General features: G+C 30.9%; 1 protein-coding gene across 1 annotated transcript in view; it reads left to right on the forward strand.

Moving 5' to 3' along the window:
* LOC129216648 (puratrophin-1-like) overlaps window positions 1–27050 on the forward strand; it is a 249267-nt gene that overhangs the window by 30372 nt on the left and 191845 nt on the right. Inside the window, exon 4 of the mRNA XM_054850865.1 lies at window positions 13000–13120. Within this exon, the coding sequence (XP_054706840.1) occupies window positions 13000–13120 (121 nt within the window). The remainder of the gene's footprint in view (window positions 1–12999; window positions 13121–27050) is intronic.

The following is a 27050-nucleotide window of genomic DNA, read 5'->3' on the forward strand; positions in this document are numbered from 1 at the left end:
AAGTACGTTGTACAAATAACAAAAATCAAGTAACACTCACAAGTTGTAATTTCTTCTAGGATTAAAGTTTAAATTCGGATGAAAGCAATTACAAAGACTTATTGAATTCCCGGGGAATTTGCACATGACAGTTATACGCGTTTTTTTTTTTTTTTTTTTAAGTGTTAATTCAAGTAGTACATTGCTTGACTACAACATCTTTGTTTTTAAGGAAGAAAAATGTTTTATAAATAAACAACTTTAGTTCTAGAATGAGAAACAATTATTTCAATAACTTCTTCCTTTTCATGAAAAATCATTTTCAAAACAATATTTTTCTGAAAGTCTAACTTGCTTTTCTATCATGTTTTTCATTTCTGAAATCCAGAAGGGTAAAGTGTGCATTTGTTAGCTTAAATTAGGAAACCACATACATGGTGTGCTAAAGCTTGTTTTAACTGTTATTCAGTATTCATGTCGGAAACTCAGTAAAAAAACAAACGAAGCATTTCTGTTGAAATGTAATATATTTCAGAATTACAATATGATATTTTCGTACTGTATAAAATGCGGACAAATTTAAACATTTATTTCGAATAGCGGAGAAAAACGGTATTTTTTTCTTTCAACCAGACAGCTGAAGCAAATCATTGCACGCATTTGAATAAGTAATAAGATTTTTTTTTTCTTCTTTTTGTAATTTTTAGCTCCATTCACCACAGTTTAACAAAAAAAAACCTACAAAGACTTTTTTCTAAGAATGAAGACTCTCAAATGAAAAAAAAAGCGAAATCTTCCGGAATTATTGATTCTTGTGCACACACGCGCGAAGAGCTTTTGTCATGTCCTACGCTTTTGCAGAGAGAGAGTCCAACTCGATTTCAGCTGTTCTTTTTTCATACTCGGTGATCTTCTTATGATGAACGGGCTCCGATTTCGGGAAATGTGGTTCAATGTTCGAATCAGAACCATTTTTCTGGCTAGACTTCCCTTTATGACCACCATAAAAGTGAAAATGGTTCATTGCGTCCTAATGATGCTTCGCTAACTTTGCCTGAAATGAGTAGAAGTTTGATGCTTTTTAGCCAGTTTGTTCGCTGTTAAAAGCTGAAAAATTGAGTTTCAAAACCATGCATTATTTCGTCCGTATTCTTAGGGAGCATAAATATTTAAGCTCACGTACTCATCAAGCATCTTGTTTAAATTGTAGGGTAGACCGGGGCACGTTTACAAGGATTTTTTTCAATGAATTTTCTAATTTTTTATTTTAACTTTGGAAATTTTAAATATTGCAGTTTTATGAAGCAGTAGATGGAGTCAAAATTCGTATATTCAGTTATTGCTCAGTTTGTTTTTAACCGTTAAAAATATTATTTTTGAGTTCAAGTCGGTTGCATAAATTTGCCAAGGAAACGGGGCACGTGACTTGTAAGGATATTTGTTTGGGAGTAACATCAATATGATATGACTGTTGACTCTCAAGCTATAATTCGTTTTGAAAAAAAAAGGGCACTGTGTAAACGTGCCCCGGCCTACCCTAATTATGAATCTTTGAAATGTGGTGAACTTTTGGAATGAGGAATATAAAGGGAAAAATTCACCTGAAGCTGAATTTAAACAGGAACCTTCGGATAATAAAATTCGTAAATTAATTTCAAGGCTAAAATTAAACAAGCATACAAGTGAAGTCAAATCATCAGTTTAAAGCGTAAGTGGCATTTTTTCAGTTTAGCTTTGAAATTAGTTTGTTAACTTTTATTAACAAAGTTAAACTTGCAATTGCTTTTATTTTTCATTGTTTCTGGCAACAATTAAAAGGCGGGCATCAAATACTGTTTAGTTTTTCGTTCTTTATAATCTATTTTCTTAATTAAAATATACAATTTTGTAGAGAATATTTCTAAGCCAGGCGCAGGAAAAACAAGAGTGGTGCACGAGAGAAAACGACAGTGAAGTGACAGTTCAGAATATGAAAAAAAAGAAAAGACAAAAATTTCACTTTTATCGTGTGTCTTTGCGACGTATATTATTATTTTTTTTTTCTGTTTTTCTTTTAAATATTTTGATTTTACCTATAGATGGAAGATGGCAAGGCTGCAGTTTTTCTTTTTGCACTTTCTGTATACTACGTAGATCCGCTACTGGGTTAAAGAAATCATTTCAATGGTTTAGTTTGAATAGAATAATATCTTCATAACTTTCTTTTTAAATGATTTCTATGGCAAAGGATTTCCTTTCAGTGGTGAAGACAAATATAAATATTTGCGGTCAAATGTTTAGAAGGTTTTTATTTAATGAAAGGATAATTTATGAAGGTATTTTTTGCTCCCATTAAAAATAAATCTCAGTTACTCATTTCGCCAGGATTCATGAATTCTACGTTTATGTTATTTTTTTCAATGTTCTTTTCGCTTTGGGACGGAATTCTCTGAGAAATTTTTATTCAAACACATCCGCTTGACGAAACGTAAATATACGTTTTCTAATTAAATCAGAGAATAACTTTCCTTTTATTTAATTGCGTTTTAGAAATATTTTCTTTATATCTTTTCCCCTTTATACGAATATATTTATTCAGTAAAGAATTCCTTTAAATAATATTAAATAATTAAAAAACGTTTACGCGATACAATTAGCTTTCTAATACAGGTTTGGAAAATGAATATTTCAAAATATGCCACTGCATTGTGTTTTCTAACACAAAAAGAAGTACTCTTTTGTCACAGTTACTTAAACTTTTGAGATGACTCCATAAAGAGGAACAACTTCAGTGTGTTGCAACATAAAAGCAATTTTTATTTATTTCATTGGGAATGAGTCACGAAATGGCCATAGCCATTTTTTAAAAAGTTCCTACTGTAAGTTATTAAGTAGAATAACAAGTTCGGCTTAAATTTATCACTCAATTAATCCTTTTTGTTTTCAATGAAAAAATAATAATTCTACGTTTTGTATAGCACAAAGAATTTTTCTTGTCACAAAACCAATTTCCCATCCTCGGTAATTTGTTCGCTTGTTATTTACGTCTAGGGGGGCACACTTACAATATTAAACAAGTAGCTTCTAAAAATAAACAATATTACTTTCCCGTATACTAAGCATGACAAAAATGTATCCCTCTTCTTACTTTTGCGGCAATTTTTTTCAAGTATTAGCATTTACAACAGATATCTAAAAGTAAAATATATCTGTCTTTTAGGTAAAAAGAAAACTGTCCTTGAATAAATTTTAGACTTAAAATTTATCGTCCTCTACAGTAAGAGATAATTTTAAGTAAATTTCAGTAATCAATAAACGTTTTATGAAAAATATTCTAACTTTAAGCTTTTTTTTTTCTTTTGTAACATTTAGGCTAAAAGTTGTAGGAGAAAAATAGTCGAACAGATGTAAAAAAAAAATTAATTCTCGTATCTTAACCTCGCATCATACTTCGAATCTTAATAGGCAAAAATATATAAATTAAAAAAAATAAGTGAACTAAGCAAAATAATTTTTGACATAAATGATGTATTTGGATTCGTTTCTTTTTATTTTTTTAATCTGATTATAATGAGCAATCACTAAAGAAATTTTCCCAGAGAAAAGCGATTTTTTTTTCTTTAACATTGTTCTTCAGTTTTTCATGTTTTTTTTTATTATTTTATTTTGTTTATTTTAATGCTTCTGAATTTTTTCTAAACTCAATTACTTTAACTTCTTCTCACCAAGCTCGTCATATCAAGTTTTCCGTGGGAAAAAGCTTTTCAAGGAAAATAAGAAAAACCACTCCCACATGTGCATAAATATTTCTATTTCTCAAATCCATGGGAGGGGAATTGCCCCCTCCTCAGAGGTGTCTACAGGGAGGTACGGCGTTCTTTAGATTATTTCATTTATTTAAGTTTTTTTTATTCATTTTTAATTTAATTTGATAATTTTATTTTATTTTATTTTATTTTGTTAATACTTTATTTCATTTTACTATTTAGTTTGTGTATGCGTGTGTCATTGGCGTAGCGCAGAACTTTTCTAATAAAATAATAGTAATAATAATGATTAAAAGTAAATAAACAAATAAAAAAAGAATATTTTTAAAAAATAAACAAGATAGAAAAGAGAGTTGAAAATAAAAAAGGAAAAGAGGCTTGAGAAAAATGGGGGCGGGGGGATTTGCGTCACTGAACTTGGGGGGGGGGATTTGCGTCACTGAACTTGGGGGGGTGCCATCCCCCTCCTGAGCTCCTTAAATTACGGGCCTGCTCCTCACCAAAATGCACTGACTACACGATAAAAACAGCGCCATCAAGTCACACTAATTTACTATTCTCTTCATATAACAGAAGTTCAGCTAAAATAACAAATCTGTAGAGTTAGCGTAGGTAATCTTATGGCACTGACACTTTGATATATAATATATCAAGAACATTCAAGGTTGCACTAGTTCTCCCACTCACTTCTTGCTTCTTGTTGGACAGCTCCGATTATTTAAGGAAAGTGTGAAAAGCATGAAAAATCGTTTAACCTTTGATTTCGTCACTTAAAATTTACGTAAGACAGTAAATATATAAGCTGGAATACGTTTCAACTACGCAGTAGATGTGTAAATATACATTTCTTTTTTTACTTTTCCATGTTAATACACACATAGAGGGCAGCCGTACAGCTGCCAAAAATCGATTACCTCACACCTACTGCTATTTACTTTAGTCTCTTCTGCCTTTTGCTGTCTTTTTGATGTGTTTACTGTTTCTTTTTCATGGTCACTCAGAAGTGTTCAGTTTGGAAACTATGTGACGAAATTCTTCCATTGTTTTATGAAAATTGTTTTCCAAAAAGGACGACAAGGAGAAATTTGAAAAACAGAATATTAGTTTTCTTTTTTGATGAATTAGACACGCATTATTTTCAGCTTATGTTAATTATTTAAAGTAAAATCTTTTAATACAGCGGTAGCATAACTTCCCTTTTAAATGGTGGTAACAGCTTTAATTTAAATCTATTTTTTAACAGCTCTTGAAAAGCTTTTTGAATAAATATATCAATTGGAAAATTTTCAGTTATTTGTTGTAAAAGTACCTTACTTTATTAACTTACTAGCTGCGTAACCCGGCTTTGCACGGTCCGCCTCGGAAATAAAATTTATGTCAAGTGACGCATGTTCAATAATGTTGGGCTTCAATTAGAGAAAAAAATACTGTAAAACAATCCTTCAAAATAATCATTCTCAAATAAAGAAAACTGTAAATCAAATATTCTCGAATAAACTAAACGCAACCCTCCATAAATACAACTAAAATCCTTGATTATCTTTTGCTGGTAGTACAAAAAAAAAGATAAAAGATAAATCGTCAAAAATTAATCAAAAAGGGAATTTTTTAAATCCAAACAAAAAAAATTTTTATATAGTCACAGTCGAGAAAAAAAGTGACAATCCTTCTGATCGGTTTTAAAATGAGATCGCATAATCGATAATTTTCCGACATGAAATTCTGTTCCATTAGGCTTAAACAAGCTTCTAAATTTTTTTTCCGATGATTTTACAGCTTTGTTTTTTTTTTCGAAATTCGAAGGAATAATCAATTTAGACGTATTTTTAGTATGCTTTCAAATGGCGCTGAATTTGAAGTGATCGGATAATTATTTCGGGTAGAAAGAGCCATTCAATGCATTTTCGTGCCCTAAAATTAAAATTCGAACGGTTAGGTACTTTTTTTTTGGGGGGGGGGGCTTTCGAACCCTCCCCGCCCCTCTACGTTTCTTTTCGGGTGCCCAAGTACCTCTTTGCCAAATTTGGTCAAGATCCGGCGTAAACTGTGGATTTGTATAGAGAACATACACACAAACACACATGCATATTCACACACATGTATACATACACACATATTCTTTGTTTTATTTATATAGATTAGGATATGGATGACAAAAATCTAACATCCAATGTGTATATGTGTGTGGGGGGGGGGGCTTCCCCCAGAATTTTTCAAATTACAAAGAAGATCAACAATTTTTCCCAATCTAATATATTACAAAGACTGCTCTAGAGAGCTATTTAAAGAAAGTAAAATAGTTCAAAAACAAAGTCATGTATTGAAACAAGCATTTGGAAAACAACTTGACTTGTTAATTATGAACTAAATTGCTATATGAGTACATGATTTGACAGACACTCTGGAGTCCTCCGTACTTACCGCAATGATGGTACTTAACGTTCTAATTTATAAAGCAAAATGCCAATTTTGAAGTGATAAACCATTTATATATCTCAGAAAAAAGTATGACTCTTGAAGATTTCGTGGAAAAATAGGGTATTGTGTTGCAGACACAATGAAGCTGTTGTAAATTCGAAGAATAGACGTAGAACTAGCAATATTTATTGATACTTTTTAATTTAGTGCAATTAAAATGCATTCAAATAAAAATAACAGTTCTAGTATGTTCAATAAGTTTGCAGTGTTATTATATCTGGTGATAATTTTCACTGTTCATCTAAATCTAACTCAACGGTTTCCCAACCTGTGGGCAGCATAGTACTGGGCCATGGACAATGATCTAGATTCTTAAAGCCAATATAAATCTTGCGGAGTCGAATATTTTTTCGGGACAATTCACTAATGAGACATACTTTCACTTCAAAGGTCCACGTGGCGATTTGACAATTCGCAACTCCAACGAACTATAGGGGCACTGCAGTCACTGACTAATGGCGAACGAAAAAACTAAAACAAACGCATGTGGTAACGAAGAAAATGGTAATAAGTCTAGTAAATTTTGTTCGTATGCATGATTTTTTCGCTTTATTCTTTTTAAATTAATTTTCAAAGTCTTGTGGATATTCTGGCCCACGTAGAAAGAAATGAGAATTCAAGAAGCATTACTAAACGTCAAAGATTAATGCAAACTACGTAGTTCGTAAAGTAAGATAAAACAACGTTAGAAGAAGCACTAACGTTGTTTTGTCTTACTTTTACTGTTCAGCACAAAGGTATTTATTTATCTTACGTAGTTCGTAGTTCTAAGCAGCTATTTCCACGATGTTGAATTCGATATTTATCAATTCTTGATAAAACTAAATAATAATTGTGGCCTGACAAGAATAACAATTAATGCTAGAAAATTCAATATGACATTACAAATTATTATCGAAAGAAGATGATACTTTTTTGCCTTGCTTGGCTAGCGCTTAATGTTTTGCATTTGTAGCTGAGTTATTTCTCTCGAATTCCCGAATCGGTTAATTTAAAATTTTTCTGTTTCGATTTTTCTAATTTCTGAAGTACAATTGAATTATGTCAAGTTATGCAAATCATCTACAGAATTCTTACGGATATATGGTGATAGTTTTCTTTTCAGTTGATTGACCATTATTTCTTTTTACTTATCGAATTCTGTAATCTTACTACCATTTTATTCCACTCATGATAAAAATGAAAAATGGTTTAACTAAAAACGCGAAATCTCGCCAAGGATACTTAGCTCAAACAATACTAAAACTATAACCCTAAACAAATTTGGCGAAACCTTTCAGCTGAGAATAAAAGCAACAAAATAAATTCTTTCTCGGTTAAACATTTTTCATTTCGTTCTACGATAATATATTCACGAAAAATTTTTGCATACTGTCTATTCCAACTAAATGCTGCTGTAAAATATGGTTTGTTAAATTAATTTAAGATTTAAAAAAACCATATTCTTACAAATTCACACAAAACAATAAAATTTTTACCTGGTATAACGTTATCCAAGTTTGTTAATCCAGAGTTTTCTGGTGTTAACGCGCTTTCACCATTTCTCAATCAAATCACTTTTTAGAGGGAAATAATGAAAACTAACATTATTTTGAGGAGCTCGAACACTTTCTGTTGCTGAAAGCAATCCAAGACACATCGATTGCGTTAATAAATACTCAGAACAAACTGCCTATGTTTAAGTCAACAGACTTACGTGGAACGCAATGTGGCAATGTTTTAGTTTTTCCGGCAGTTTTGTAAATCACCGCAAGGTAGCGTATTCGAGCGCTGGAGTTGCGAATAAGGAATGCCGTTTCAAAATTAAGAGATCTTCTCTAAAAGTAAAAATGAAATATATTGAATCAGATCCCATTTAAAGTCCTTACCTTAGAAATTGATATTAACTTTAAATGAAAAATACTTGCTAGACAAACTATCGTGTTAAAAAAAAATCTAAAATCACTTTTTAAATCAACCTTATTGGTCTCGTTCCATTATAAATTTATGTTCCCATCAAAACTTTTACTAATATATTTCGTAGTTAGTATGCCTTAAATTTTGCTTTTACAAAACTAGTGGTCCGCACTATGGAAAAGGTTCGGAACCGCTAATCTAACTTATTGAAAAATTAATTCTAATCTATTTTTACTGCTTAAGTTCACCAAGTAAGTGGCATAAACATAAAGGAATTGTATTTTAATGGAATATTGAGCATGACATGTTCCATTTCAATAAAACGTAACTTAATTAAATCGGACATTTCATTTGCTGACGATTATGAATTATCTGATGTATTTACGTTTGAAGAATGAAAGAGTAATAATTCTCGCAATAATAAATGAAGTTTTTTCCCCTATAATCTAAAGAACTTTTTGTTTCTTATGGGTACTACTTTTAGGAAACCTGGGCTTATGAATTTATTATTTACGTTTTCGATTCACAAATTATTTGTAAAGAAAAATTTACTCTATTGTTCTCTCATATTCAATCAAAAATGTTATGAATTTGACTCGACATGTGAGTTGAAGTTGTAGAGTACCAAATTTGGAATCCAATTGTCCTCTCATATTCAATCAAAAACATTATGAATTTCACTCGACATCTCGGTTGAAATTGTAGGCTACCAAATTTGGAATCATATTTATTTTAAATATTTTTAGAGTATAATTGAGAATAGCAGAGTTTCTTTTTTCCTTGTTTTTTGAAAATATTTAAATCTTATTTTAAAATATGAATTGCAGCAATAGCATTTCACCGAAGCTCATGAAAATTGTATATGGCTTTCAATTGTTGATATGAGGAGTTCAAAGTTAATAAGTTTAGTTAGAATGAGAGAGTGTTAGAGTGAAAATGATATTCTATCCGAGGAAGAAGTTTTTCATGTTAGTTAACTCTTCAGTGTGGTCGTACGTTGTAAGTAAAAATAAGAGTTAGATTTATCTAAGTTAGGTGATATAGAGGCACGTGTTAAATTTGCTTAACTTTAAATGTGTGAAATGTCTATTAGTAAAATGCTATATCGTTTTAAGTCAACTGTGTTTTGTTTTGTTGCTAGAATAAAAACGCGACTTTCGCGAAGCAAGTTTTTCTAAGAAAAAGAACTAAGAAATAAGGAAACTTTACAAATTAATTTTACAATTTTTTTTAGTTAATGTACGCCAACATTGTATTAGATATTCTTTCTAAAAGATTTTGTTTTCCAAATAAAAGGCTTTTCTGAAATTCCATGAAAAAAAATTGCAATAACATTTTGATGAAATTATAAGAGATAAGCACCTACATTGCATATTATTCATTCGAATAGATTTACTATGCTTTGTGAAGTGTTTTTAAAAAATTCTAGACATTAGCTGTGTTTCGGAAAAATTATAATCAATAAATACCTCCGTTGTATATGCTATTAATTCCAATAACTTCATATGCCATGAGAGAGATTTTTGTATGTTCAATTTTTTAAAAAAAACTATTTCGACAAAATTGTAATAACAAACCCCTTCTTTGTATGATATTAATTCCAATTGATTTAATCTGCCATGGGATAGATTTTTAAAAATTCTATCAAAACACTTATCTAAATTTAGACAAAATTGTGATAAATGAAAAATGACATTGTATTTGATGTTCTTTACAATATCTTAAATCTGCCATGAGAAAGATTTTTGAAAATTCTTTAAATAAAAAAAAACACTCATGTATATGTCTACAATATTGAATGAACACCAATAATAACTGAACGCCAATACTGTATGAGATATTTCATTCCAATAGCTTTTATTTTTTAAAGAAGAGGGTTTCTTTTTTAATTCTGTAAAAAAAAAAATCCCATCTATATTTTAACAAAATTGCAAGAAATAAACACAATTACTTTGTGTATGATATTCATTCCAATAATTTTAATATGTGGAAAGGTTTTTGCAAGCTTTATTCAAAAAAAAAAACTTATTTTTGTCGGGGACACTAACGTTGTTCATAATATTCGTTCCTATAGTTTGAATCTGCTATGGGAATTTTTTTTTATCAATTCGATTTAAAAATATCTGTATTTTGACAAAATTTTTGCTATTCATTCCAATAGTTATAATCAGGCATCTGAAAAGGTTTTGAAAACTCTATAATTAAAAAAAAATCATCTATATTTCGACGAAATTGTGATAAATGAACAGCAACAGGGTCACTTGTGGTACACTTTGGACTTAATTTTCCCAATAATTTCATCTATTCACAAATTAATAAGAGCTGGCAGTTAAAAGTTCATTTACCCAGTGAAAGTACTTGACTCGTGTGGTTTGCAAAGCAAAAATATTTTTCCAATTTGTTTTTTAATTGGTATTTTTTTAATGAAGTTAACCTGTCTCGTGTGGGACTTTTGGACATCAGCGTTAGACTTCTTGATTCTAGTACTAGATCCTTCGATTCTGTTGTTAAAAATCTATTGCATAAATTCTTTGCTTTAATAATAGTTACTTTCTTGTGATAATATCATAAAGAAACAAATAGTGTGCCATTACACAGGAAATTCAGATATTTTGTCCCATACGTGACAGTTCTATATTTTATGCCAAAAATAATACTTTAAAAATGTAACAAACAGTTTTTACCTAAGAAAACACACATACACGTGTGATTTCATATGCAAAAATATATTGCTTATTACACGTTTTGAAACGAAATATACTAGATCTGTCACGTGCGGGACATAATGTTTTACATGGGATGGCCCAACATTGGATATTTACCCACACACCAATATCAGTTTGAACATCAACATTGGATTTGATACTTCATTCCAATAGCTTTTATCTTCCAAGGAAAAGGTTTTCGGAAAAATTCTGTAAAAGAAACTCATCTATATTTCTAGACAGTGCGACCGACAAGTGATGTTGGTAATTCAAAGTAGTAATCCCCTCTCGCATCGGCAACTGCATGGAACATCCTGAACTTCTACAAGAGAAGGAAATGCCCCGCGTTCAGAAGGTCACATCTTAAGAAAGTGAGAAAGCAACTTTACCCAGTTATCGCGGCGATGTTGGCGCGTCAAAACACTTCTTTTCAAAAAGATTTTCACACGTAATAATAATGCGCGCTATTTTCAGAATTCTCATCCGCTGGTGAGGCATATGTCTATCCAGGCCATGAGCTTCCAAGCAAGACACGTCTTTTCCCCCCAAGAGATCAAAAGATTAAACTGCGTTTGAATGCCTCTTTAATGTGAATGGAGGAACAAAAGCGTTGATTTTTGTTCAAAAGAAAATATTTTAATCACGTATCTTTACACGCTATGTTTAAGTTTTGCAAATTGTAGCCAAATGTATCTTTTTTTTTTTTTTCAGGGATACGTGAGTTGTAACTTGTTAGTGTTCAGAAAAGACATTACATAATCCACCATTTTTCATGATGACTAACTATGAGGTTTTAGGAACTTCCAAACTGCCCCTGTTTCTTATGCACCTGTGTTATTTTTTATAGTCAAAAGATATCTGTATGCGCATATTTAGAATGTAATTAAGTAATTCAAAGGTTTAGGTATTTCTTCTATTTCTGGAACCCTGTAAAATGAACTTGAACTTAAAAGGTATCAAAAACACTATATGAATCTCAACTAAAACTCCGATTATCTAAACTGCTGGTTTAGGATCCGACATTATGAGCTATATTCTTAATGAAACAGTAATTCCTTATTGATGTTCTGATCAATGGTAGTTGATTCATGCAAAATCTTTAATCAACAATGAAGCAAAACGGATCAATCTTCTGGTTTTGGAGGGGGTCATTATCGAAAGGAGGGGTCAAAGTGCAATTTTCAGGCACCAAAAAATACTTACTCGGGGTTAAAGTTTTCGAAAACAAGCCTCCTAAACCCAAATTTAGGATACATCCCCTCTTGATCCGCACCTGCATTAGAATCGATGTTTTTTGACTGATGTATGACTATTGCTGACATTTTAACTTACTGACTTCAAGTGTTAATTTCATAATTTATAATGCTATCAAATGTGATGATCTCTGAACCTGAGCATATACATTCAAATGAATATTTTCAGCCATGCAAAACATGTTCATGTTGGTGGTCGTTTCGAGTTAGATATATTTTTAAGATACTAGCTGTGACGTAATCAGAGATACATCTTGAGATTTTTTAAGGCCTAAAAATATTCCTTGACATTTTTATAGGTGTGAAATTGATTTCGAAGGACTAAAATATACGCTAACTGGAAAGACTATAATAGTGATTAGTTTCATAAAAACTAACTTTTAAAGAATACTCTGAGTGCAAATAATTTTCAGAAAAATTCACATTTTTAATGTATGCATTGACTCTTAGTGCAAATAATTTTATGAAAAAATGCCATTATTAATGAATGCATTGATTCTTAGTGCAAATAATATTCAGAAAAATTGGCATTATTAATGCATAGATTGACTCTTAGTACAAAAAATTTGTAGTAAAAACAATTAATTAGCAATAGAAGTAATTGAGATAACCAAGGAAAAGGTCTTTACATTGAAATTCATTGAAACCACCAATGAACAAAAATACTAAAAATAAAATAATTTTTTATCATTACACATTCAAGTTTTTCTTTTTTCAAATGTCATTTTCTTTTTGAAGTTTACAACCAAAGATATACACGAACCTCCTATTTCTGTGCATTATTTTTCAACATTTCACTCATTTTTAAAGTACTTTGTTATTCTCATGATGCGAAATATTTTCGTTCATGTAAGAATGATGTGAAATATTTTCGTTCATCTAAGAATGATGTGAAATATTTGAAAATGATGTGAAATATTTACATTATGTTGTCCTCTCTAGGTTGCAGAGATCTGAAAGGCCGAAGCATTATTGTAATAACTACCGATGCCATCCGAGACAGTCTGCAGCTGTCTTCCTGCCATTTAGCTCAACTGCTTTTATACTTCCATACTATTCCTAAGTAAGTGCATTTTCATCTTTAGTTTCCTTTACTGTGCGTGTTGATGACTTGACTTCAATACATCATCTTTCGAAAATCATCACAGGTACATGAAAAAAATTCTTGTTTGTTGAATTTTCTAAATACATCTTAAATAGTGTAAAAGAAAACTGTTTGGAAATATGTTCTTATGTTATATCGTATTTTGTGTCGTCTAAAACTGAATATTTTCTCACCAATTTCCGCTACTAATTCCTAAAAGTCATGCTTTCGAAATAAACCAACTATATTTGGACCATATCTAATAATTTTGAATTGGTAAACTTTAAAAAGAAATCTCTATTTTTTTTAAATGCTAATGTTTTTAATTTTTTCCGACAAGTATAACTTCTAACTTAAACTTTAAATGTTCTTGCAACGAAAGGTTCTACAAAGTTGTATATTTGATTGCATTTGAAAACTATACAGAATTTTCTTTAAATGAAAGAAATAATTATCTAACGAGACCACTGTGTGTCTCCACCCTACTGCGACTGGTCTTCAAAATAACGGTTTCAAATCAAACATTGCTTTCTTTAAATACTTTACTGACTGTAAAGAGAGAATTTATCATTTTCACTGAGTTGAGTTTTTACTCAACTTGCACAGTTCAGTGACATAGAACAATAAGAGTAGACAGCTGAATAACATGTATGATTAACTCATCAGAGTCATTTGAAAAAAAAATGTTTTCAGAAGGAATCAATGTATGATTTTAAGACATTAAATCATGAAGTAAGCTTCTAAATCCTTTCCTTCAATCCGTCGTTCAGTTTTCCAGTACGTAGCAATTAAGAGAAACTCGTTGTACGTAGCACCTACGTTGCGTCCGTATGTTAATACCAGAGGTGGTTTTTTTTTTTTTTTTTTTTTTTTTTTAAAGCTTTGGAACAATTGAAGCAGACAGTTCGTGACCCAAAAATCCTCCTTGTTTCATTAAAAACCGATCGAAATCTGAGATTTTTGTGCACATATGTTACTTTATTTCTTCTGAAAACATTTTCTAGAACAGTTAACAAAATTCTACATGGTTCAAGAAGGTAGACATCATCGAAAATTTCGTCTGTTTGTAGGTTTTTATATTTTTGGAGGCATGTTTAAAAGTACTTCAAACCATTGAAGCAATCCGAGTTTTCTGTTCTTTCATTGAAAAAAATACCGTTCTTTTAGTCGCCTTTGGCCGGAGACTTCTTGAAATATTTCAAACGCTTTTTTTTTTCTAATAATTTCTAATTCTTCTTTATAACCTTTACTTAAAATAAACCTGATGTTGCCGAATTTTCATGAAATATATGTAGGTATTTGCTCTATACATTTTTTTTTATGATAGTAGGCTCAGTAAATAAAGGGTGTCCCAAAATTAACGCAAGATTTGAATTTGACGCCATTTTTGCAATAAATGGTTGGCAACCCTGAAGAAAGAACAATTTGACAGCTGAGAGTTTAGGGTAATCAAAAATGGAGCGTTATACGATACAATGACGCGCTTTCATCATTGAACAATTGTTTCAAAAATAATGAAAGTTGAGGCTGGTCAAGCAGTTACTGTTATTGGCGCTCGGTATCGCAACACGGTAATGAACGGGTGGTTGTGGGCTTGTTGACATAGACCTTTGAATTCAAATAACCCCATAAGAAGAAATTTAAAAATGTTAAATCACACGATCTAGGGTGCCAATTCTGATGACCGCGAAATGAGAGAATACGCGACTAGGAAATGCCTTATGCAGTAATTGAAATGTTTCACTCTCTAGCTGTATGGTACAATAACACCCCATTTTTACTAACCCTAAACTCTCAACTGTCAAATTGTTCTTTTTTCGTGGCTGCCAACAATTTATGGAAAAAATGGTGGCAAATTCAAATCTTGCGTTAATTTTGAGACACCCTTTATAAACGACCTCAATGTGTTTCGTATTTGATCCTTAGTAAATCAGTTTTCTTGTTATTCGTTTCAGAAAAGTTAGCGGTAATGCATTTTGTAGTCTAAAACAATAGATGTATTTTTAAATTATGCTTCATAAAGGTGTAGGTTTCCATCGTCATTGTTGTTAAAGCAAGGAAAGCTTAAGTTTATGTTTTCTTGCATTAAAAGATGAAACCTTAACATGTTTGCACTTGAGTTTCAATTTAATTTTTGCCAGTGTGGTAGGTTTATTTAAAAAAATAAATGTTAAACATCGCTCTGCTCTCAAAAATGACCCGAGTGAAGATTCCTGGGAGAAGAAGTATTCAAACCAAATACATAAATTGCTATAATTAACTATCGACCCATTTATGAAAAAATAACTTTCGATGTATAAATTCATGGACACAAATAAGTACCACTGAATGGCATGAAAATAGCCATTGTCTAAAACGAAAAAAGTTATCCACTTGAAGACTTTCCCTGAAGCTTTTAGCGCCATTTTTTTCTTCGCCTGATATTTGTCATCTCCATACACTTTCCTCATAGATTACACCGCGTGTGGTCTCAAAGTTTTAAATCTTGCGGCCAATAAAACTCAGCATAAATATTGGCTAGGAAAGGTGATAGAGAAATGGAACGAAATTAATCCACGGGCTCATTCGTGCGTTGCTGCGTTAAATGCGGGAAAGAGTTTGGTATGAATTATAAGTGGGACAAAAGAATTCTATCAAAAGCGTACTTATTCCAAATGCCTTTGGAAATGGATATTTTAGAAATGCGTTGTTCTTTTTGCAATCCTTTTTCTCTGAATAGGAACGTAGGATGAAAGTTTTATTGTCTTCATGAGGCATATTATATTCATTAAAACTGCATGTGCGGTAAAGATGGATATTGATATTTGAATTTGCTGGCGAAATTGTCCTATTTTTTTACGTATTTAATTTCGGATCGAGAGTTTCATAATATCCACGTAAAATAATTCAATTGGGTTGTTTCCGAAATTTTAAAAGTTTTTTTCCTAAAAGAGCATCATTAAAAACATAGGGGTTAACCATTTTTTAAATAATTTGACAAATTTTAAAAAACTTAACAAGAATTTCAATCGGAGTGCAGATTCAATTTCCTTTTTTACGCTTCTGCGCATGACATCATAAGTGAGGAAATACCATTCACTGATGCCATTAGAGCAGAGCGCAATATTGAATTCGCCTCTTTATTCTCATGTACTGGCAACGCGGTTGACAGCAAGCGTAGAGCGCAATATTTAATTCGCTTCTTAATCAGCATGGCAGCGCGGTTGACAGCAAAGCGTAAACATTTTTCGCCAATGGAGTAGCGCACCAAAGTACGTCTCTTGTGACGTAATAAAGACCACGCTTATTTCCAATATCGGACATAAAAAATTAAATGAAAAAAAAACTGTGAAGCAAATAAAAGATTTTCTGGCTCCATGTTATTTTTTCTATCAATTTCAATTACGAACTAAAAGTAGTACTTTTGACTGATGTCAAGAACACCATTGTTGATCTGGTTTGCTTTAAAGTAGCTGTTTTGTTTGCTGTTTTAAGTTCAAAGGTCATAGTATTCTAGAAAGAGTCATGCAAAAAAACATGCAGTTTGCTTTATCGGATTAAAGTACGTTCGATTAGAAAATTCCTTGTTTTCTAATTTTATCTTTATATAACCAATGTGTTTGAAAAAAAAAGTGGTTTCATTGAACTAGAATTTAAATCATTTCAGAATTTCAAGACAGAAAAGGGTATGTGACATATATAGTTAACATAGAGTAACGTCCTTGAGAAACTTAAATTGACTGTTTGAACTTTACTTTGACATTTTTCATGAAATTAAAGGTTTTTGAAAATGTCAAAAAAATTAGGAAATGAAAATCTTTTACACAGCAGAAAGTTCGATAATTGGGAATCTTTTTTTTAAGCAAAGCATTAAACTCCTATTAAAACAAAACATGCAAATGATTTCCGAAAATTTATATTTAATATAAAAAGTGCAATATTATCCATCGCTACATTTTATGTTTCTTAACCCACATTCCGTGAAATTACAAAAAAAAAAGCGTTGAAGTTGGCTAGCTGTATCGTTAAAATATTATTAAAAATGAAATAAAATACACAATAAATACATAAATAATAATAATAATTAATTTTGAAAAGAAACTTTGAAATTAGGGTTTTGAGATCTGGAAGCATGCGTGTCTGTCATTTTGTTTGTCTCTTCCCCAAATAACAATTGAGGGAAATAATAAATAAGAAATGAATAAATGCCTTTGTGCAGAAAAACAAAATTTAAAATGACAATATTTTATTGCACAAAACTTGCAGATGATTGCAGACACGTGTTTCGGCGTTACAAGGCACGCTTTTTCAATGCAAAAAAAGTGAACTGAAGTCTTTTCATTCATTAGCTCATTTCTTTTGCATTGAAATGGGCGTAAACGCCAAAAAACGTGTCTGCACTCAACTGCAATTTTTGTGTACTAAAACTTCGTTATTTTTAATTTTAACCTTTAAGAGATAAGCTCAATTCCCACCAACTTTTCCTTGATTGAAAGATCTCGGCCATAGCACTTTAATTCCAATTTCAGTTTTTGATTCTGAAAATTTATTTTTAAATTTTGAACTGTTAAGAAAACTTAACACTATATAGCGGGAAAAGAAAATCACAAACTAAGCCTGCATTAAAATTGGATTTGCATCAGAAAAACTTTATTTGAATGAGATTTTGACAAGTAGTTCATCATTTTTTTTTATTTATTTAAAAGATCCGTCTGCGTTTCTTTATCGAATTCTTTTTGGAAATATATTCGTTACCCATGTTGAAATAAATGGCAAATAATTTAGCACCAATTATTACTTGTCTTACAAATTGATTTAAACTTTGGATTTATGTTGAACCTCAAAGTGAAAATTAGTTTAGAAAAAAAAAAATGTCACTGTAAAATGGTTTTTGCCTAAATTCAAATAGTTCCCCCAAATAGCATTTATGACACTTAATAACTTTGATAAAATACATCATTTGACTAAAGTTGCTCTTAATGAAGTAGTTTTCATGAAATGTTTTCCCAAATTTGACATTTATTTACCCATCAAATGTTCACCTCATCCAATCATTTCGCCGTTCAACACCTCCTAATAAAATTGACTTCGGAAATTAGTTTCCGAGATTGATGGTTCCGGGACGGAATTAATGAGATTGCTTTATTTCTACCCCGCTCATAACCCAGTGAGTGAAAAGTTCCTTTTTCAATAGAATGTATATTCAAATGAAGCAAAGCGCTCTTCCTTTAAAGGCACTACTCGCTTTCAGACCGCGGATCTGATTTATTATTTCTCAGTTGACAAGCTTTTTGAAGCCGCCTGGCCACACCCTGACCCTATGACGAAGCCTTGGTTAAATAATTTAATGCGTTTCCGAACCTTTACTGTTGTATCCAGTTTCTATTGGTCAATGTTATTATCATGCTTTCTAATGCGAAAATGGATGATGTTTATATTGTATGTAAATCGAAATCGTGTCTTTTTTTATCTCTACCTCAAGTGATAATCAGTTTAGGGTTCGATAAAATCGCCATTTTTAATCGCGTTACTATGTTAAAAAAAGATTTTGTCTGTGGAAAAGTTATAAGATAAATTTTTGGTTCTTGATCAAGTAATTTAAAATGAGATTGATTATCATTATGAAAGGTGCAATAATGTCGTTAAAATGCAATAAAGTTTCGATTTTGGAAGCAATTACTTTTCCAATCACCAAAAATAATTGAGTTTAATAAGAGAATTTTCATGATTTATAGTGTTAATAATTCTCTACTTCTTATAATAATGTGATACATTTCTTATGTTAATAAGTTATGAATAATTTGAACAGTGGATAGAAATTGAATTTAAAAAAAAAGTACAACGAACTAGCTTTAGTGCTCAAAGGATTCATGTGCGCATAGTTCATGGAAGAGAATAATAGGGAAAAGAATAGCTGTCAAAGGGATCGTAATTTGTGTATCCTTGAAGATCATCATTATTTTCGCTGACCCATAATTTTTTATCACTTCCTTGATGAAAGGATGTTTATACAGAATGATTTCTGAATTTCCAAGTTGAGTAGCGATACACAGTACATATTTGTACATTTTGTAATTTCGTAGGTATGCTTAAATTTTCAAGACACCATTTTAATCGAAAGTCGAACAGCGTAAGCATTTGTACTTTATTCTGTGTCCAATACTAAAGTATTACGTGGAATTCTCTGGTATTTATTGATACCACATTGTTCTTCGATTATTGAATAGTTCATTATTAAAATAATGAACTATTACCAACATGCATTTCCCTGCATCAACAGGATCAAGAAATAACATTCAACACGGAAGTCGGTTATGTTTAATTTTTCATTTTTTGCATTTTTTCATATATTGTTCGTTAGCTTTATTGTACAAGCTTGTTTATTTGGTTTCCGAGGGGAAAAAAAAGCCAAAAAAAAAAAAAAACGTCTAATTCCAACATTTCCCTATTGTTAGTGCTGAATCCTGTTTCTTCAAATATCTCATAACTCATTTCTGAAGATACTACCGTTTACCTGTCCACGGTACTACAACACTTAAGTAATATCTCAAAATTAGGTTCCGAAATGCATGTTTCATTAAAACAATAATGAATAATATGCTTCAGCAATAAATTATTTCTTCTCATTTTTATGAAAAACATTTATGTGCAAAGAGATAGGATTACCATGTACTTTCGCCATTGGACAAGTTTTTATTCTCTTGATCGAATTTGGCTGTGGACTACATCTTGAAAACATGGTTTCGCCTTTAAAGCTAATTTAATTCTGCTTGTTATAAGTTCCTACCTTTTATGGAGGGTGATTAACAGGGTAATTAGAGTAATGGATGGTTCATGTACTGTAAAGAGTAGAAGTAAAACTCCATTTTTTTTATCCTTTTGTTATTTCTATTATCTCTTTTCAAACTTTTCTCGTGTTTCAGATCAATTAATTGAATGGTTTTATCTACTAGTTCTCATACGTTTTTCTCAATAAAGTAATTTTCCTAATAAGATTCCTTAAGAAATTAAAGTTTAAAAAACTAGTAGTAATTAAAATTTTATAATTTCATGTGATTTCATAGACGAGAAACTTAAAAATATACTTTTAAATGTACTATTTGGAATTAATTGCCGATTAGCTATTTGTCCACTTTTTCTCTTCCTCATCTTCTTTCAGTTTCTAATTTACTGTTGACATTTATTTTATGTCTCTAAACTTTTGATTCTTATTCATAAAAATTGTCTAAATATAAAAATTTCATTTTTGATAGTTAATTAGAATTGTTGTTCACATGCTGTTTAACAACAGAAAACGAACAACGCTAAGAATGGTATACACAACTGGTTCTCAAACTTTTTTGACTCAAAACGCCTTTTTCGAGTCTAAAATTTTTCCCAACACACCCATCATTCACTCTAAGTTAAAGTATGATTATTCATAAATAGGGATTGCAATACCGGACCAAAAGCTCAATACCGGTACTCGGTATTTTTAAAACGTGATACCGGAATACCGGTATTTGCATTTTCTCAAAAATTTCTTGAAAATGCATTGTTTTGTTGCCACATTTCAAAATTTTGCACAAAAATTGTATTTTTATGAAAACGTATTGTGAACAAATATAAAATGAAGGAATGAATGTCATAATAAAAAATTAATGCTAGTAAATAACATAATGAACCTATTGTATTGTCTCTAAGCCTGGAACTCATTTTAGCTCTCAACTTTCTTACAGTTGAAACTACTGTTTCTGAATTCACGCAGGTCGGTGGTACTGTTAATAATACGTGATGCACCTCCTCTAATTTAATTACCTAAAAAAATTTGGTCTGTTGCATGTTATTTTTGGATAAATCTTTATGTGTGTGTGTTTCTTTCGTATGGTGTGTATTTCTATTATTTTTTTTAATCTAAAGCTAGTTGAAATTTCTTTCCTGGGAGACGATGCTTTTTCAATATTAACATCATTTTCTCTTGAACAGGAGGGGTTTGTGTATACTTTTTATTAGCCCTTTGATTTGAAATTTACGATAAACTTGACTGAATTTGATCTTGTTGGTTCTTTGCAATTATAGTTATGAAAATATCTGAAAATATCTTTGAATTCGTGGGATATATTTATGCTTTTCCTCTATGCAAATTTTCAAGGCAAGTATAATTTCTAAATATTATCTTGCCAAGAATGAAGCCAAATAGCGAGACGGCACAACAAACCAATGCTGGTGCCAACAAATTGCCATTTGTAATGCTAACAAGAAACAATTTTTGTCAAAATTTAGTACAATTGAGACTGAGACAAATATTTAACAAAAAAAAATCGTAAAGCACTCCTGCAATTTAGTTTAAATAAACTGTTTGTTGGACAAGGGGGGGTGGGCATTCAAGATTACTTTCGAAATTATTTTTCCCAAAAGGGAAGATGAGCGATCAGGGCAATGGAAAAAATAAATACATGGTGCAAAAATACTTTTGTTTAATGAAATTCTTTAAGTTCATGCTTTTAAAGCTAAAATTTTACATCAGTAGATTGATTTCGGTTCTGTAACACGGGAAAATAAATGTACATTTAAAATATAAGTAGATATTAAATAAGTGATATTGAAAATTGTTGAGTTAAAGCTATTTATTATTTTCAGCTAATACAGGTATTACGAAATTGCAAAATTTGCTTGAAATACCGGTATTCGGTATACCGGTATTGCAATCCCTATTAATAACTAATGGACAAAAATGAACAAAACTCGTCTAACTGCATTGCATAGATTTTAATTATTTCGCAAAGACAGAAGTTCAATAATCATCTTACTGATCATGAAGTTGCTTTAAATTTTTTGTGACACTCCTGTGAAGACTTCATGGCACCCCATGGATCCGCAGTTAGCAATTTGGCAATCATTGGCGTAAACCATGAATATAGACTTCAAATCATTTATATAAATGACGTAATTTATGTTATAATGTATAGCTGAAACATTATTAAGCATTTTTATTATTATAGTGTTAGTTGATTTTCTATTAACGTGATTCATTTCTCGATTATATTTTTATCAGTCAAATTTAAATTTTGATATTTTTCTTATGAATAGTCAATTCTAGCAATAACGAAAGGACTGTGTGTAAGTTGGAACTGACATAATCTGAACTAATTTGTTGACTCTATCAAAAACTAAAGATACAACAGTATACCCAGTATAATAAATTTTTAAAATATGATTTTTAAATACGTATTTTGATTTGCTTCCGAAATTGGGTAACGGAAGGAAATTTTTCCACCTATAAAAGAACTAGTGGTACCCACACGACTTTGCTCGCAATAGAAAAATTAAAAGGTCTTTTGGTTCGCGTGTATATTTACAAATAATGTGTGGTGAATTTTCTCGCCAATTGGCTTGTACCCATGTTATGGTTCCACGTTATGATAATTTCGTATCTCGCCAATTGGCTTGTGCCCATGTTACGGTTCCACGTTATGATAATTTCGTAATTAACTCGTCCATCTTATGATATTTTTGTTCTTAAAATTGGAATAGAAAAAGAACCACATCGAATTTTCGAAAAATCGCTTCGAGGTGCACACCTCCATGCTACAAACTAACTTTGTGCCAAATTTCATGAAAATCGGCCGAACGGTCTAAGCGCTATGCTCGTCACAGAGATCCAGACATCCTCCGGACAGACTTTCAGCTTTATTATTAGTAAAGATTGGAATATTCAGGTCAACCCAAACTCATTCGAGTGTAAAACGCATCATGACTTAATGAAGTTTTGACACCTGTAATGTCATTTTATTTTCAAATTATGTTCATCAAGTATGAGTTAATGTAAATTCATTGTTAATTGTGAAATTTCAAATAAAAATATTCGATAATACCCCGAAAAAGCATTTTGATGAGCCATTTGAAAATGAAAGTAAGCCAATTAAAACAACATTATGGAAGCATATATATATATATATATATATATATATATATATATATATATATATATATATATATATATATAGCGCATTTGTTTTTAGGAATTACGAGGAATCTCTTTTTTTCAAGGAACAGCGATGTAAGCTTTGAGATTTCATGTCGAAACTAAAAAATTTATATATATAATGTCTTTAAGAAAAATATTTATAAAGTATTTTTTTTTGTCATATTCTGAAACAAAAAAACAAATTTTCAGTGCCATTGTCAACCTTTTCCGTTATTGAGCAAATAATAAATATTTTTGCTCTTTGTGATTATAATTTATAAATTCCAACCTTTATTTCTTAAGGTCAAAATAATTATAATGATTAAATTAATCTTGACCCGTTTGGGTTATTAGTTTTTGGTACTCAGAAAAGCATGAAGTTTTTTTTTTTTTTTTTTTTTTTGCTATTTTGATGGGATCTATGAAACGATGTTAGATTTCAAATAATTTCATTCTTAAAGTAATATATTCATCAAACTATAAGTTCTGTAGCATAATTATTTTTTAATACTAAATCATACAAGATTCCACTGCAACTTCCTGTCTTGCTTTTTGTTTTTTAAACAAAACATAATTTTCATGCATAATTATGATAGGGAAATATGTTTCTGCCTTAATGGCATAAAGTAGTTAAAATTCGACTCCCCATCTTGGATTTTAGGTGAGTTTTTTTTTTTTTTTTTTTTCAATTTTCGTTCCATATCTCAAAAGCTACTTATGAACGAGTAAAATCATCAATCAGTAAATTAAAGAGCATAAAATTATCTTTAAAAAGTGTTTTATTCTTATTTTTGCTTTAAATAATGAGAAGGTATTTAACTTCAAAGTTCGCGTGAATTTTCAAAAAATGACTATTATCCCTTCGTGCTTCATTTCCGTTACTCTGCGAAAACCCTATAAATTACTTTTACTTAACACGGTCTCTGGTTCAAAATAATGAACTTTGAAATTAACTATCACCATACCTCCTAAAGCTAAAAAAAAATAATAGTAATAATAATTAATAAATAAACAACAACATCGTTTTCAAGAAAATTTTATGCTCTTTTATTTTACAATTAATGATTTTTCTTGTAAGTAAGTAATCTTGAGATATGACTGCAAAACTGTTTGAAATACAACTCATCGAATAGAGCGCTTACTATATAGAGAAAAAAAAAGTGATATATGCGATGTATCATAGAACCAGTGCTTGAAATGCCATACTGCTGCAGATCGTGATTTTGAAGACTTGTGCATTTTCTATTTAAAAAACTGTTTGCTTCATAGGAGAACTTATATTACTCTCTTAAAAGAAATAAAAAGATAAACCTTTTTTTTTACTCATTAGAAGTTTTAGTTTCATTCCTTTTTTTTCTCCTACACTTTCTACGCTTTATCATAGAAATTTAGAAAAAATACCCGCTCAGCTTAGAGTCGTTTGCTTTTTAAAGAGAACATTTTCGAATGTTTCAAGAGCGCAATATTAATGGCCATATTATGTAAATGTAACTAGTTGGAACAAGTTAACAAGCACAACTTTAATATCCTATTTAAAATCTCAGCTTTACATTCTAAAAAGAGGCAAAAGAGAACTTACAATATTTATTTTGTTTTTTCTTATGTTCGGCGAAAATATCGCTTTCTTTTCGCTGCAATGTCAGATCTAATGTGTTTGTCTTTAAGTAGGCAACCAGTGTTGCGGCACGAAGAACTACTTTTTTATAAAGAAAATTAAATCGTCATTCTGTTCTGAAAAACAATCCTTTTTTTAACAACTGAATCACCTATTCTGTTTACTTTTCCTTTCCCTTTGCTCATTCTTATTTCAAATGGGAGGTCATTTTGGTTTTTACATAACATGCTTGAGTAACCATAAGTAAAGGTGTTTTAGTGAATCCTTACTTTTTCGTAACTGTTACTTTTTGTGTTTCTTGGGAAATAAAATGTACATTTAAATCGATACGTAAAGGTTCTTTTTATGTACCTTATATTTTTCTTGCATTAATAAAGGGGAAGATTACATACAGCACCAGCTCGTAAGAAATAACGACTAAGTGCAACGACGTTGAACAATAGCATCTGAAACTGTGTGTGTATGTAGGCATGTATGCGTATATGCAGGCTTGTGTGTCTGTAGACGTGTGTAGGTGTGTATGTATGTATGTGTGTGTGCATGCATGTGTGTGTGTTTGTGTGTGTCATTGGCGTGTGTATATCTGTAGGTGTGTGTATGAAGGCGTAAAGGCGTGTATGTATAGGCGTATAAACGTATATGTGTGTAGGCGTATATCTGTTGGCGTGTAGGCGTGTATGTGTCTATGTAGGCATGTGTATGTGTACGCATGTGTGTTTGAGAGAGAGAGAGAGAATTAATTTCGTATTGGATAGCTGACTTAAATTTCAAACAAAGTTACATTTCCTCAACTCGATTTCAGAGTTATTAATCTAAAGGGTTAAAATATGTTAAACGATAAAATTCATGTGAATCTATAAAAGTGTTCAATATTTCTTAAGAGTTTATTCGCTAACATCACAAAGATTAAAAAGGGACCTTTGCGTGAAAGTCGTGTCCTTGTCACGTGACGATCACGAAATGTCACTATAAAATCATTAACGAGTTGCAGCAACTTGCGAATGATCCACGATGTGAGCACCAAGTGACATTTCAGTGGCCATTATAACTCGCTTTGACGTCCGTGTAAGTTCGCCATGACTTGTGCTAATAGAGTTGAATCACCCCATTTTAGCACTCGGGTTCTTGTCTTTGGTAATTTGTAAAAACATACGACCAATATCAGAAAAATAAAAGCCTCAATTTAGATGTGATTAAGTGGACAGTTAGTTTTTCGTGATTAGCAGTGGTAAAACATAATCTCATAATTCAAACTTTTATTCATTTATTAAACTAAAAGCTTTGAATCTCTTTAACATTTTCCATTATTTCTCGAAACTTAATTTATCCTTTTTTAATTTAGTTGTTCTTGTTGTAATCAGTAAATGAAACTGAAATACTTTAAATTGAAATCTCACAGAAAAGTTTGTTGAGATGAATTAATTTTTATTAGTTATTACTCGTTTTCTATTTGTTCAAAAGGCACTTCAGACTGCTAAGGGATGTAATACATTCGGTAAGTGATTAATTAAAGAGAATTACTTATCAAATTCAACATTTGAAAGCGATATTAATAAAGATTAGAAATTTTTAACTTTTCAAAAGGGAGCACCTAGCATAAGATCGGATTTTTTTCAAAATTGTCGAGATTTTCTTTTAGATTTTCGAATCAAGTCGCGGATTCCACAAAGCAAGACTAGCTATTCATAAACGGTTTTTAGCATTCCACTTGCTTTCCGTTACGCAATTTTTTTTTTCTTTTTTGTAAAATAATGTAAGTTTTTATTATTTAATTGGTAGAAACATCGCTGATTGCGAAATATCAGCTGGTTATCAATAAGGTTCATGAAGTTGATTTTTTGTTTTTCAACAAGCACAGCTTAAGAACATAAATGCGTTGACTATTAGCAAACTAAAACGCGCGAATTTTTTATCCTATTAGATTTCCTAATAAAGAATGGAAACCAGTCATTTCAAGAAGTATTTCTCTTGGGAACAGAAAATTGCATTTCAATATATGAAGTTGAAAATTTACCAAAATCTTTCTGGAAGCAACTCATTTCAACAAAAAAAAAATCCGCTCTTTAATATAATTTAAAACTTTTTTGATTTTGATTAAACTTCGAATATTTTTTTCAATTTCATTTTTGTAGACGCTTACGATCACCGTGGTAAATTCCTTTCCTTCCGATCATTTTCCTCAATGAACTGTCCAGTGTTGACAGCTGAACCGTGACTGGCCAATGCGCCCAAGTTTTGGCGCAATTTATACCAACACCTGAATCATACATATTGCCGACCACCCGGGAACGACTTGACGTCTCAGAAAGGACACTTCAATCTCCTGACCACCCAAGAATGAGCAGCAGCAGTAACTTCCCAACAAATGT

Source organism: Uloborus diversus, chromosome 2 (genome assembly GCF_026930045.1).
Source record: "Uloborus diversus isolate 005 chromosome 2, Udiv.v.3.1, whole genome shotgun sequence".
Lineage (NCBI taxonomy): Eukaryota > Metazoa > Arthropoda > Arachnida > Araneae > Uloboridae > Uloborus > Uloborus diversus.